Source organism: Plectropomus leopardus, chromosome 19 (assembly GCF_026936395.1).
Source record: "Plectropomus leopardus strain MGB_pleo_1.0 chromosome 19, ASM2693639v1, whole genome shotgun sequence".
NCBI lineage: Eukaryota > Metazoa > Chordata > Actinopteri > Perciformes > Serranidae > Plectropomus > Plectropomus leopardus.
The window spans coordinates 9,023,032-9,038,213 of record NC_142194.1 but is presented as its reverse complement, the minus strand read 5'-3'; the positions used below and the strand labels follow the sequence as shown (position 1 = coordinate 9,038,213).

General features: G+C 42.8%; 1 protein-coding gene across 3 annotated transcripts in view; it reads right to left on the bottom strand.

The window, feature by feature from the left end:
• Positions 1 to 15,182, bottom strand: part of usp54b (ubiquitin specific peptidase 54b) — a 77,256-nt gene that overhangs the window by 24,802 nt on the left and 37,272 nt on the right. For all 3 annotated transcript variants that reach the window (XM_088070170.1, XM_088070171.1, XM_088070172.1), the window contains 8 exons: positions 13,860 to 13,973; positions 13,619 to 13,701; positions 10,305 to 10,410; positions 5,945 to 6,091; positions 2,142 to 2,291; positions 1,301 to 1,493; positions 893 to 1,075; positions 389 to 608 (listed from right to left, as the gene is read on the bottom strand). In XM_088070170.1, coding sequence (XP_087926296.1) covers positions 389 to 608; positions 893 to 1,075; positions 1,301 to 1,493; positions 2,142 to 2,291; positions 5,945 to 6,091; positions 10,305 to 10,410; positions 13,619 to 13,701; positions 13,860 to 13,973 — 1,196 coding nt within the window. The remainder of the gene's footprint in view (positions 1 to 388; positions 609 to 892; positions 1,076 to 1,300; positions 1,494 to 2,141; positions 2,292 to 5,944; positions 6,092 to 10,304; positions 10,411 to 13,618; positions 13,702 to 13,859; positions 13,974 to 15,182) is intronic.

Sequence of the window (15,182 nt, the reverse complement as noted above, 5' to 3'; positions counted from 1 at the left end):
GCCTATTGATTAACTGATTAAATTTCACATGTTCGATTTAATTCTTCACAACCGATTAATCGATCGTTGATTAATTGTTATCATCCCTACTCCCAGCACTGAAAAGGTAGCTACGAAAATCGCAGACGGAGTGCAGAAACCGCAAAAATAAGCTCTTGGCTTTTCACCGTGACACTGTTTCCGAACAGTAAGCGACATTTTTTGCAAAGTATGAGCAGAGGAATTAAATACAGCACTTGTCAAGCAAGGTTTACTGATTTCTGTGTATTTAAATATTCAGACAATGAAATGACGAAAACTATAAAATACAACTTTAACCAGTTTGCAGGTGACTTTATATGCAGGATGTCTAAAGTCGATGTGTTCGTGTGTATCGCTGGTGCAGTACCTGGACTTGCTCTCACTGCTGGTGCTTTCATCCTCCCAGTGGGGCCCCCCAGCCCCGCCCTCACAGCCCCCGACTCCTGACGAAGAGGAGGAGGACAAGGGACGAGAAGAGGAGGAGGAGGAGGTGAGTGGCCGGCGGGAAGAGAGGAGGAAGACGGCTGTCTCCTTGTACTCCTGCAGGGGAGGAGAGGGAGGGCGGGGAGGCCCCTCCACCGCTGACTCTGAACGTGGGAGAAAGAAGAGAGAAAGGAAAAGCAAATCCAATATTTTATTTATCCCACAGGGGGCAATTATGTAGGCAGTGGCACCAAGTAAACATGAGAGTAACCGGTAACGAGGCGCAGAACCTGAAAAGTCTGCACTGCACTTCATTAGCACTGAAACTTTCCTGATTCTACAACAAGTACTGCAGTTTTCTCTGTGAAAACACTGCAGTCACTAGTGTATTTGCAGAAGCTGTCAGCTGCACTGTGTGAGTATCGAAACTTGTGTAGTTTAGACTCACCACCGGCGTCAGCACCGTGCGGCGGTGTGCCGATGTCGTAATTACAGACCACCGTGGTCTGGGATTCGCTGGAGAGGTGGCTGCCCGTGGACTGGTGGAGAGATCGGCTGCGGGAGGCGCGATGGCTCGAGCTGTCTGTTGAAGAGTCGGTGCGAGTATCGCTGGATATGGATGGCTCCCGACCTGAGAGAGAACAAGAGAAAGAAACACGACCTTTCAGTTAATCCTGCATCTCCATATGTTTACATAAAAGCCAGAATATAAATTCAGGCTCTGCAGTGTGCAGAAGTTGGATTACAGGGTTGAAGGTCAGAGCTTTAAAGCTGTAACCTCGCTGCCCCCCTGCCTCCTTTGACGTTAAACACAGAGTGATCTGATCTGTAGCAGAGTGTGTCATCTATGCTGTACCAGAGTCTTCGCTGTCGTAACCAGCCTTGCTGCTGCAGTGCTGGAGCTCCAGCTGCGGGTTGGAGCTGGTACAGGGGTTGGGGCTCTCCTGCAGTATCACCGGCGTCCCACGGGGGTCAGCGTAGAGCAGCAGCAGGGGCTGATAGTGGCCTTTGATACAGCGAGACACCACGTCCTTCCACTTAGGGCCGATCTGAAGGTGCAGGGCAATACACACACACACACACACACACACACACACACACACACACACACACACACACACACAAAGACACACATAATCATACATACAAACCAACACACACACACATAAAGTAAATCTATCCGGATTAGGATATAACATTACGCATATTCTACCAAAACGAGAAGGTCAAACACACACTGTGCTGCTGTGTGTCCTTATCTATATCATATTATCACACTTTTCATTAGCTCAATAATCTAATATGACCACTGTGGCTGACAGAAGTGTCAAGGACGTGTAGATTCACTTTATATCACACTTGACACACACAAACCCAGCTCCCCTCCATTCAGTCATCACAATATCATCTTCCAGCCTCGTGGAGGATAAATCATGCTCCAATCATGAAGTATCACTACATAAAACCAGTTCTAGCACTTCAAACCTGCGCTAAGATTAAAACAAAGACGGAGATTAAACCCTGAAACACATAATCAATCTCGAGCCGCCCCCGCTGACCATGCAGCACTTCAATTAACACACAGTTACTTGTCACTGCTGCTCTCACCGGCACAACTGGAGATGCAGCAGATACTGTAACAGCGCTGCCCTCCCCGCGTTGCAGCATGCAGACTTTCCCCCAAAACTGTGTCTCACCTCTTTGACGTGGGCGTCGTCGAAGTACATCCACTTGCGTATCTTGGTCTGGAAGAAGAAGGTGGAGTAGTGCTTGCCGTAGTAGCACACCATGCCCACCAAGTAGAGCTCCGCCTGGCGAGCCCTCTCCTCTGTCACACGGTAGAACAACTACAGAGAGAGAGAGAGAGAGAGAGGAGCGAGGGGAGGGGGAGGAGACAGGGAGGGAGGGAGGGATGCAGGGAAGAGAGGGAGAGGTGTGCAGTGGGGTGGGGGGTAGAGATAGGGGAGTTAATGTGAATACAAGCACATTTTTGCTCACCTAGTGTATATGCTGTATGCAGTAATCCTTCACACACTGCCTTTTCTCAAACTCCTCACTTTCCTCTCTGCACATCCTGCACAGAGACACAGTTCTACTGCAGCTTTTCATGCACAAATGATACACAGTGATTATCTGCACATTATACAAACAGATGAACGTGTTAAAGTGGAGAAATTTGTTGGTTTAATCCTGGGGGGAAACTTTTGCAAAATGACCAGAGGCCAGAGGCCCGTTGCAGCAGCCCCGGAGATGTTTCTATGATTTTAGGACGTTTCTAAGATTTTGCGACGTTTATAGGATTTCTGGGCATTTTTATTATTTTTCTAGGATTCTGGGGTGTTTGCAGGATCTCAGAACATTTTAAGAATTTCAGAACAATTCTATAATTTTAGGACACTTCTAGGATTTAGAACATTTCTGGGATTTTAGGGCATTTCAAGGATTTGTGGACATTACTAAGATTTGAGGATGTTTCTATGATTTTAGGACATTTGGGGTTTAGCAGGACCTCTCCACTCACACTTTTTTTGATAAACAAGCTCTTTTTTGATGCTGTTTTATGTTTTTTTAGACAGTTTGAATCTTTTGTTTTTTTTGTGAATTAGAAAATGGTTGGGGGGCCACCCAGCACCCTGGTGGGGGCCAGATTTGGCAAGTGGGCCATAAGAATCACTGGTTTAGGAACATAAGTTTTCGTAGTCCTATCACATTGCATTCTGCTGTGCCCTGCTGCTGTAAAAACACTCATGGTTCAATACCGTAAAAATAACAAATATCATTTTATCTAGGTTTTATCTACTGTAAAAATTACATAAATTTTTTATTTTTTTTGCAATTTGCCATTAGTCTACAAATGTCAGAAAGTTGCCCTGAGTGACATCTGCAATTTGCTTCTTTTATCTGACCAACAGCCCAAAACTCAAAGAAAGGGAACAATACAATGACCAACTTGGCAAGAAATATCCCGCAAAAAAAGAGTAGAAAAATAAAAAAGAATAGAAAAATACAGTATCACAACATAGGCATATGTCAGGTTCTAATTATATATTTAAATTTAAGCCACACAAAATGAACACATTTATTATTTAATATAATTTTTTTGCAACTATTCTCCAGATATTTTTTTAATTTTCTTTTTTTTTGCTTATTTTTGGGCTATTTTCTTTCCTTCTTTTTCCCCCTTTGGCTTATTTTCAGGTAACTTCTTTGTTATATGTATCTTTTTGCAAACATTATTATTTATGGCCATTTCTTAAGTTGCTCATTGCCTTCTTCCCATACCATGTAAAGAAATCAAGCTGGTTTGCTTAGGTTTCAAAGGGTTAATAGCCAACCAATTAAAGCTTAACCACTATCTTTATTTTCTCCTAAAAACAAACCTGACTAACTTTTTAACCAGTGAGAGGGAAAGAGGCTGTAGATGTATCATTTCAGCAGTACAATAATCTAATCTCAAAGAGAGGGAACATAGAAGAGTAACAGGGAAGCAGAAAAAAGACAGTAAGCAGATGCAGAAGACAGACAAAGGCAGAAAGTGAAAGCAGTAGAAGGGGCGGAGGGATTCAGGAGGCAGATGGATTAACTTTCTCTGATCTGAACGACTAAACAGAAGCGGAGAACGCAATGGATTGCGCCTCCGATTCGTCTCTGACAACTAGCTTCATCTCGCATCTGCGGGATGAAAACGAGGGAAACAGCAGCAGGCGGAGACAGAAGATAGAGGATAGAGGAAAGAACTTGACTCACTGTAACACATCGTCATATTCACTGATCCATTATTCATGGATATCGCTTCAGAATGCGGCTGGAGATGTTACAGTGGCATTAAAATGCACCAGCATTACTCAGTCATGACACGGAGTATCGGGGGTCGAACACGTGTGTGAGGTGTGAAAGCAGCAGCTCTGTGAGAATAATGGAAGTCAGGCGGCTGAGTGTGTCGTGTGTGTTATGATTTGTTGTTTTGCAGAGCAGTTTGAACAGGATTGGTTGAGTTTACAGGGCTCTACAGCACGCACATGTTTGTACTCTCTATATTTGTGTTGGTAAGTATGTGTGTCCTTGTCTGATTGTTGGAAAATCTGTTTGAACATGCCACTGTTACTGTACCTCTGCATAAACCAGAAAAATCATTAACCATTTTTGAAACAGAACAACACGGCATCTGTTTTTACCGTCAGTCACCGATCAACAGTGTCATCACGACTCCAAGCACTTAAATGCCAAGCATATCATGTAGCCTCCAGTGCTTGACTTCCCATGTGGAAAATAAGTAATGAGTAAGCTGTAAGCCTGGAATTGAAGGGATTGAAGCACGCAAAGGGATCTGGTTCAAGAGGTTAAAGGATTTCTTAACTTTTCAAGAAAGGTTCAACTGGGAGACTATTGCATGTCAACTGGATGCGACATCAGTGAGAGTCATTTTCCATGAACGTAATGTCAGGCTGAATGTATGCAATGTAGAGAAACAATATGGGAATCAGTGTGATTGTTGGGATAGCATTGTTCCAATTTTTCCACAACCTACAACCCTCATCTGCATGAAAACAAGCCTGAGAGTCCGCTGCTGCGTTAATGTGATGTGGGAAGGTCGTAGTTTCTGAGTTGGGAAGCTGTTCTTCAGACTTCGTCGTGTTCATGTGCTTTGAGGTCGTAAAGTGGGAACAACATGGAAGCTAAGAGGGTTTAAACAAGAGGCTGATAGAAGTTTACACACACACACACACACACACACACACACACACGCATATTTTAAGACCAGACCATGTACTTTTGTTGCCTAAACTTAAGGAAGTTAACCCAAAAGAAACTAGTCTTTAAAACTTTGCTCTAGGTTTATTTTGAAAAGGGACTGTACATATCCTGTGAAAAAAGAAGCTTTTTTTTAAAAAAAACCATACTGCATGTGACCATCTCTGAGCGTCTGGGCCATTAACCAAGCACCTGTTTATGATGAGTTGGGAGTGAGATTTTTTTGGGGGGGGTGTCTACGGGGATTAACTCGCCAGCCTTTTGAAGAACTGCAGTTTTGGGCACTTTCCTGTCGGCCACCTCAGAATGCTGCTTGATGTGTGGTTATAATCTCTCTTTTTCTGATGGTGGCACCAAATGAGAAGTCAGGGGATCCCTAAAGCCCGTGGGCCTCATCCTCTGGAAACAACGACTTTGTGTACTGAATTTCACGGCAATCTATCTTGGACTTCAGTTGTGAATCTCACGACCTCTTAAAACTGATCTGGCGCAACCAACGGGACGTCTCATGAGCATCATGAGGTGCTGACGGTGCAGCCACCACCACAAACATCTTCACCAAACAGCACGTCTGGCTCACTGCTGCACAAAAAGCTCTTTTCACCATCACATTTAGAGTATCGTGCCCACATGTATGTCAGCATTTGGGCGTACGTGCTTGGCTGCTCACAAAGGCATAAATAACATATGCTAATGTGTTGTAATGACCGCATAATGTGTGTGAGTAATGTGTGTGTGATCCCCTTACATCTCCCAGACGCAGGCACGTCCCCAGGCTGTGTATGACGTCCTCAGCTAGGTCAGAGTGGTCTGAGTCCCACACCAGCCCGATGGACACGATCTCCGGCGAGTTCATCAGCACCCGGCGGATACGCAACACCTCCCCGCAGTTACTCTGTGATGGAGGGAGGGAGAGGAGAAAAAGCGTCTGATCAAACAGGTTTATTCATCCTGTGTTATGAGACGCAGAGTGTGACAGCGGTGTACTTCGCTAAAAACGTCCCTTTATTTGGCAGTGACGAAGACACGCGCACGGACACACACACACACACAGATGAAGTGAACAGTAGGAGAAAGAGGGGCAGAGATAAAAGGCGGGAGGAAAGAGATGATGAAAGGATTGTAAGAGAGAACGACAGAGGAAGACGCGCTGTGCTGAGTTGTATTTGTCCCTTGGGCCTTCTGTTGAGTTCAGAACCGTGTGTTCTGAATCCTTCCTTTGAGTCATGACCCACCGCAGAGCTGGTGCACACACACACACACACACACACAAAAGACATACACACATGCACACACACACGCAGTGCTGGCAGAGTGGGCTCGGAAACAGCCTGAGAACACCCTGGCAACCAGACACTTTGCCAAACACAACGCTCTCGCACACACACACATATGCACAAACACACACAGAGCGCTCCCTTTGTGGGCGGCGTGCCGTCTTGCGCTGGCACCAGACACGGCAGGAAGGTATTTTGCCAGGGTCTGCTTCTAAATTCTCAGAAAGGGACACAAACACAAGGCCTGGAGCAGCCGCCAAACAGCACAGCACTGAGACACACGGGCTATCTGTTAGCTTAGGACACATTGACGGGACACAGTTAGCTCTCTGCGCTGCCTCACTGCTGGGAACGGCCGCTGACAGCATCATTCATCAAATGATCGTACAAACAGATTCGCTCTGCTTCATAATACAGCATTGATCGGTGCAGCCTCATCTCTGAATGTTATATGCAAAGATTTCTTTCCTCTTTTTATTCTATTTATCTATTTTTTTTTGCCATGGCTATGCAGACATTTCCAGGAGAGAGTGAGTTATATAATAGTGCTGCTGGTCAAAGGATACTGTAGGTTTGCAGAGTGCTGATGGTGGCATTCTTCGGAGCAAAATGAAACAACTTTAGGGAAATGTTTGTACTTATGCCTCCTCACGACTCCACACAGCATCCGAAATAAAGAGGCTATCCCCCTTTTATCAGGAAAGGAGGCAGATTCTCCATTTGATCTATTTTTATTTTTTTACACCTTATGAATTTTGTTTTCTGTTCCCCTACATAGTATTTGTTTGTACTACTTTAATTGTCTCTCTGCTAAATGTTTCACATTAGGAGGGCCACTCAGAAAGACCCCATGGGGATTTTTTTTGGCTCCTCCTGCACATTTCTGTCTGAAGTTATTGTTTTTACTTCCAAATCATTATATACTGCATGAATTTTGTTTTGTTATTTAACGATATGTTATTGTTTTCTTGTGTGCAATAAAATGGGGCAGATGTAGGATTGAACATACATTCATACAGAGGTGTGTGAATACCCTTATTATTAAAGAACAACCCCTGTTTATTACAATTTGGATGTTACTTTTGTAGTATTGGCCACCGTTTCCATCAGTCATGGCCCAAATTATTGCTGGGTTCTGGGAAAGCAGCAAATACAAAGTCCAACGGGGCAAAAAAACACATGCAATTGACAAGGCTGGCGTTGAAAAAACAACAGTTTGGTGCTTTACTGCTCTATTCTGAGGAAAGTATTGATAGTAAAGACCCCTGAAATTCACAGTATGGGAATTAATTTTACCAAATGCCTGACTGCTCATGGTTTTTACCAAATCCGACTCCTTTAACATTATTTCTATTTCTAATATCTAATTTATATATTTTCTATTTGGCGAGGTCAGAGTTGTATCAACACAAACAGTGGCCCAATATATGAAAAAAGCCTGTTGCACAAAAGAGATTTGCAAGCAGTGTTATCATGCAAAAAAAAAGGACTGTATGTATCACAAATAATTGTTGCTTGCAAATCAGCCAAGTTGCCAGAAGAAAATTTTGGCATTGTACATTTCTACAAACCATGAATATGTTACATTTGCACATTTCATACATATCACATCAACGTTAAGTGGCGTAATATATGAGATCACTTTGTCACTGGAAGGTGGAGGGGTCAGCAGATGGCTCCAATCGTGCATGTTTTGTAGTGACCTGTCAGTGAGTTTTCAGCAGCTTTTTTAAGCTTTAATCATCTGTGTTTTGTAGCGACCTGTCAGTGTGTTTCAAGTGACTTTAGGGCTCCAGTTGTGCATGTTTTGTAGTGACCTGTCAGTGAGTTTTCAGCAGCTTTTTTAGGCTTTAATCATCTGTGTTTTGTAGTGACCTGTCAATGTGTTTCCATCAGCTAGTGGGTGTTGTGTAGCAAGTTGTCAGTGGGGAGAGTGCTACAATTTTTTTTTTTTTTTTTACCAAGACTAATATTTTTAAACTTGGAATACATGAAAACTTGGCATTTAAAGACAATCCCAGCTGCATTCAGATTCTGGGTCTACTCCTGTAAATCCTGACTGGTTCATATGAAAGAAGAAAAAAACAAAGGTTTTTATGCCCTTTAAATAAATATGTAATCTGTCTATATTGCAGCTTTCAAAGTGGTATAAGAGCTGAAAACGTCTAACACAGCATCCATATATTCAATTAATTCCATTAATTTTATCTTATTTAAAAAATCATGTACTAAGAACTTCACTTCACTTCCCTCCGTCAACTCTTTAACACCGAACAAACATCCTCACACTCTCCTATCTTCAGCCTGGCACCTCCGGTATCCTCCAGCAGCCGCGCTCCCGTCCAAACACCATAACTTTGTTTGAGCAAAGCCCAATGTGGTATTAACAAAAGATCAGCGCTGCAAGTGATGGAAGATAAACAGAGGCAGGTTTGTGTGACTCCCACAGGACTGCGCACACAAAGTCAGCGTTTGGGCCGTGAACAAGCTAACGGTGTGTGTTAGTGTAGCTGCAGCAGCTGAGGAGGTTGTGGTGGTGGTATGTGAAGAGAGGGGCAGCTGAGGAGGCTCTTTGTGCGGACACTTTGGCAGAGAGCGGGGCCAAGCTGGATCTATTCAGCAGCAGCACTTTCTCATGTGGCAGCACAACACACAACCCTGCAGAACAAAGGCGTCACACACATTCCTCTGTCTCTCTATCTTACAGTAATCGCTCTCCAATGCAGCAGACAATATTGTCGAGGCTCGTCGCTTTTTGTTTTAATTTTCATCCAAAAATACCCGCATTTTTCCCTGCACAACCACATTCTTTTGTTTCCTGCTGCAAGACGACGGCGTTCATTATGTTTTACTGTAAAGGAGGTCGATGAAGAGAACTCAGAAAATGCTTCCGGTAATAGAAAGTGAAGAGAAAAATGGGAAGAAAATGCAAATGAGCTGCTGATTATATAACATTGGGCCGACCAAGAAAGAAAGGGGAAAAAAAACAAACAAGAAATAATTTTAAAAAGTGGTTATGCTGCAAATTATAACTTTAAAATCTGATTTTCAGCCTGCTTTTTGTGTTATTGTTTGGTTTAATCCATCTTTTCAGATTAAAAAAGAGGGATTTGCAGATGTTTTGTGCATACTTAGTTGTAACTTTGTTCCTGCCCTGAGGTTCACAGTATCAAGTTGCTGAGTGTACTGAGTGGGCGTATGTGAATTGTGTGCCCATGTGTTGTGCTTGTGTCTGTGTGTTTTGCATGGATGGATTAATGAAGTGAAACAGGCTCTGGGAGCCAAAGTGTCAGGGCTCACCTGGGTTTAACCTGCAGAAAATCACTCAAATTAATACATTTCAACCCATAAAAGAATAACCCCAAAGAAATACACAACTACCATAAAAGAGACACAAAATGACTACAAAAAGATGCAAAACAACTGCAAAGAGACAAAAAGAGAACCAAGACTACAAAAAGAGGCAAAACAGCTAAAACTAGACACAAAAATGACTACAGGGAGATTCAAAATGACTACAAGACAAAAACACTATGAAGATACACATATGACGACAGAGAGAGAGACAAAACAGCTGCAAAAGCGACATAATGAGACTCACAACAGCTACAAAAAGGGATAAAATACCAACTGAGACACGTAGAACTACTATAAAGAGATGAAAGCCAGTTGAAAACACACAAAATGAGACTCATGGCTATGAAACTGGGGAAAACAACCACATAGAGACACAAAACAGCTACACAGCTGTGTGTGTGTGTGTGTGTGTGTGTGTGTGTGTGTGTGTGTGTGTGTGTGTGTGTGTGTGTGTGTGTGTGTGTGTGCTCTCACAGGGCAGTTGCGCAGGTCCCCCATGTTGCTGGCGTTGCGGAGCAGTTCTCCAAACATGTCCGGTGTGGGTTTCTCTCTGCACTCCAGCATCCTCACCGCCTGGTTACTGCAGCATCAGAAACACAAACACACACACACACACACACACACACACACACACACACACCAAAATGACGCACGCAGTGAGTGAGGCCAGAGCTTTTGTGAATAGTAGAAAAAAATCTATTGTGAAGCCCAACTGTGACTTGTGGAGAGCAGAAACATTGTTTCCATTATTTAAACTTGTTAAGTTTTGTCTGTTTTGTGGTGCTGTACAGTAATTTGCAGGCAATTGTTTAATTTCCTCTGGTATTTCTGGCTGAAAATCTGTTGAAAATCTATTAATTCTTCAGTGTGTTGTTCATCTGGCCTTGTGTATTGCTTAGGCACACATCAACGCTGACTCTGAGTCAGTGCTTTTTCTCATCCACTTAATAGAGAAAATAAAACAAAGGAAAAGGGGAAAGAGGGAATCTACATTATGGAGCCATTAAGGCTGCGAAAAAGATTAATTCTGAGATAGTTTCTAAATCCTGTGTGACAGATTATGATCTTTGACCCTCCTAAAGTGGCCATGCTGAAAGACAATTTCCCCACAGGGAGCAGTAACACTACAGAAACATTATCAATGTTATTAAAGGAGAAGTTCATCCCCAACTAGCAGCATGTGATGAAAGAAAACTGTATTTCTAGACAGTCATTTTCTGCAGGGATAAAACAGTGAGACTTTAAAGGGATACTTCACTGATTTTAAACCAGCTTTGTTTCGAAACAGTGTGAGTTGTATGTGCAGATGAACTGTGGTAAACTTCCCTCCATCTTACAATTGCCTCCCCGAAACACTGCCAATTTATGTCATTTGGCGGTGACTCGCTGGCTCTCGGGGCTGTTGCTCAAACTACAGGCTGTACTTTCGCATTTTCACATTGCCATGCCAACCATGCCGTGGACACAAAGATTATCCAGCTGATCAAGAGACTTAGCGCACTCCTCTCCCTGTCTCCTAAATTCGGACCGAAATCTGATCGAACGGTAAATCTAAGCAGTGCTGATCGAATGTAAAACTAAGATTATGCTACCGCACTGCCCACTTCTCGCCTGAAATATTTTCAGAAACATATTTAAACGCCCTGTTTCACTGTAGTGGCGAGAGTTGTGAACAGGAAATAGGCACCAAACTACTTCCTACGGAGTGAAAACTAAGGCCGAAAACACAGTGATCAAACAGAAATACCAAGCAGAGCTGATCAAATATAAAGCAAGATGCTGAGTTCAATGTTTCTTGCGTCAAATCTTTTCATAAAAATGTTTTTAGCTTATTATTTAACTGTAATATGAGATCCAGCCAGCCGCTGTTGTTTAATACGGACAAGTCCACATTACATCACTCACCAGCCGAAGCTTTTATTGGTCTGATCAGGCGCGTAGAGAGCCTAGTTTTACATGAGGACCTTCTTGAAATTGGCGAAATACTTCTTTAAAGTAATAAAAAACATTAATTCTGAAATTTCTAAATCCTGTTTGACAGATCTATGACCTTCATAAAGTGACCATGCTGAAAGACGATTTCCCCACGGGGAGCAGTAACACTACAGAAACATTATTATTGTTAATAAAGGAGAAGTTCATCCCCAACTAGCATAATTTGATGAAAAAACAGCTTTGCTTGAAGAAGAAAAGTGTATTTTTTCTGCAAGGCTTAAAACAATGAGACTTTATTATTGAGCTGCATTTATCCCTTTTAAGTACCATCGTCCTCTGAAGGACAAACTCAAACATACATTATTACCATCTGTGAATACCAAAAGGACTTGTGCAAGTCTGTCTGCAGCTCTGTCTATATCTCTGGCAGTGATACTCAACTTACGGCCCACGGGCCACATCTGGCCCCCAAAAGGGTGCTGTGCAATCCCCCAACCATCTTCTAATTCACAATAAAATTTGGGTGATTAACGCAAGGAATTGTTTTTGTATTTTTAGTATATAAAAGTAGCCAGAGTGCATAAAACAGCATCAAAAATAGAGCTTGTTTTTTTTTTTAAAAAGTGTCACTGGAGGACCAACTTTTGGACCAACTGTCCTAAAATCCTAGCAACTTCCTAAATCCACGAAATGTCTTAAAATCCTTGAAGCATCCTAACATTCTACAATCGTCCTGAAATCCTAGAAACGTCCTGAAGTCCTACAAATCCTAGAAATGTGTATGCGGCTGCTGTGACTGGCCCCTGGCCTCTTGTCATTTTGGAAAAGTGGCCCCCAAGCAAAGCAAGTTGAGTATCCCTGAAGTATGGGCTTATGTGTGCAATGAATCAGCATTGTTTTTTCCGGTGAAGTACTCCTTTAAGAATAACGATTTTTAAAACCATCCAAATCCCCCCCACCCCCACCCCTCACCCCTTCCATTAGCCTGAAATGAACCCAACCTCTTCTACACTCTCTCTCGCTCAATTTCAACCCCTCACTCCTCTCTTCTTCAGATGCGCGGGCAGATGCGAGGCTATAAACGCAGGCAAAAACAACAACAAGCGAGGAGCACACTTGTACTTCTGTTTACTTGTGTCTGAATCGTGCTTGAACCAGACGTTTGTTTGTCTTTTGCGTTGCCCTCTGATTATCTTACTCATGTTGACTTTTGCATGTTTGGCTATCTCGACTGTAAACAACAGGCTGAGCTAAGGGTAAAAATAGCTTGGCAGTGCTAACAGGCACAAACACAGAGCGGCGGCACCGCTGTGCCCCACAGCTACCTTGACACAGTGTGTTTATTTGTACTTTTGCCCCCCATTCATCCCTCGATTTCCTCTGCCGTGTTCCATTTCCAAAAAGGATATGGTGTGATATATCCTCTTATTTCCCTCTCGTTCGCAGCCTATCCGACCCACTGTTCCACTTATAGATTTATGTCGCCCCCTGGGTCTACTGAATCAAACAGCTGATTGATTACTTCCCCTGTTCCTTATTTCATTGACTCGGAGCGTGTGCGAGTTTTATGTAACAGCTCCGAGGATGCTGTGTGGATTTACCTGCACGTTAACATGGCGGAGACCATTATGCACGAGCTCACCTGCTCTTGCATATGCATGAACGTACACGTGTGTGTGTGCATAATGTGCATGTGTGCGCTCACAGTTCAGTGTTCAGCAGGGACCCGTGCAGGGAGGAAGAGAACACGCTGTACCTTCCTTTACTGCCACCCAGCCTCAGCTTGCTGCCAGATTTACTGCAGTGTGTGTGTGTGTGTGTGTGTGTGTGTGTAGGTGTGTGTCTGGTCTTACCAGAGGGATGTAGTGGAGATGTAATGAACCATCTGAATGAAGGGCAAGGGGTCCGATGTGGCTCCGCAGCTGTTACAGACACACTACAAATACAAATACATCCTCAGATTCATCGCTGGACATCGTGTTCTTGAAAATGTTTGTGTGGGCTGTTTTTTTTTTTTTTTTTTTAAATTAAAGCAACAAAAATGAAATATGTAACAGCTCTTTAAAGTGACAGAGGCACTGAACACGGTCCTACCTGTTCGAACAGAGTCATGGCAAACTTCTGGTGTGGTATACAGTGTTTGGCTGTGCAGATGTCCTCTCGGCTCTCCGCGCTGATGTGGAAGTGGATACGCATCAGGAGATTCTCCTGAGACACACATAAGGCAAAATCTGTTCATGTGTGTGTTTGTTGGCATATGTGCTTGTTTATATTGTATACATATGTACAGTGAGTGTGTGTGTGTGTGTGAATGTGTGTGTTTGATCGTTCCTCTCTGTTGGTGCTCCTGTTAATCTGACCGTGGGAGCAGCATCTATATTTCATAAGAAGCCGACGGATTCCCTGACTGAACACATTTACTACCAATCGATCAGACAGGGCCAACCAGGCACACACAAAACACACACACACACACACACACACACACACACACACACACACACACACACACACACACACACACACAGTTGAGGTCTTCAAGGAAGAAAGAAAGAAGCAAGAAGAAAGAAGTGGTGGAGAGAAATCTACAAGAAAGGCTTAAGAGAGGAAAACAATGAAGAAGACATTGTGATTATAAAATTAAACTGTGAGCAGTAATTTTATTTTTTTTCACTTCTTCTCGAAATGTTAAGATTTACTCCAAAATAAGACATGAGCCAGCGAAAATATGGATGCTTCACACACATCTTCCGCCAGAGAATCTATATAATCAGCACAGTTTCAACATGGGCACCCAAAATTAGTGTCACCAGTTCAGTATCAGACCAAATGTCTCCTTTTCCGTTACAAATGTCAGACCTTCATCACTAAAACTTATCAGTTCAAATGGAGATTTGTATCAAATCTGAAAAGTTTCTGTCAAGGTATCCTTGAGATATCACATTCACGAGAACTGGACAGACGTGAGGTCAGACAGACCCTGACCTTTGACCACCAAAATGTCATCAGTTCATCCTTAAGTCCAAGTGGACGTTCGTGCCAAATTTTGAAAAAAAAAAAAAGTGCTCTTGAGATGTTGCGTTCACAAGACAGAAACAGAAAAGGTCACAGTGACCTTGACTTTTGACCTTTGACAACTAAATTCTAATAGGATCATTGTTAAATCCAAGTGGACGTTTGTGCCAAATTTAAAGAAATTCCCTCAAGGCGTTCTTGAAGTATTGTGTTTACAACATTAAGATGAATGCAAAGTGGCCTTGACCTTTGAACTTTTATCATTAGAATCTAATCAATTCATTGTTGAGTCTAAGTGGACGTTTGTGCTAAATTTGATGAAATTATCTCAAGGCATTTTTACAAGTGATCATTTCTTGGGAAAACTATTTCTTTTAAGGTACAAGGGGTGGACAACAATAC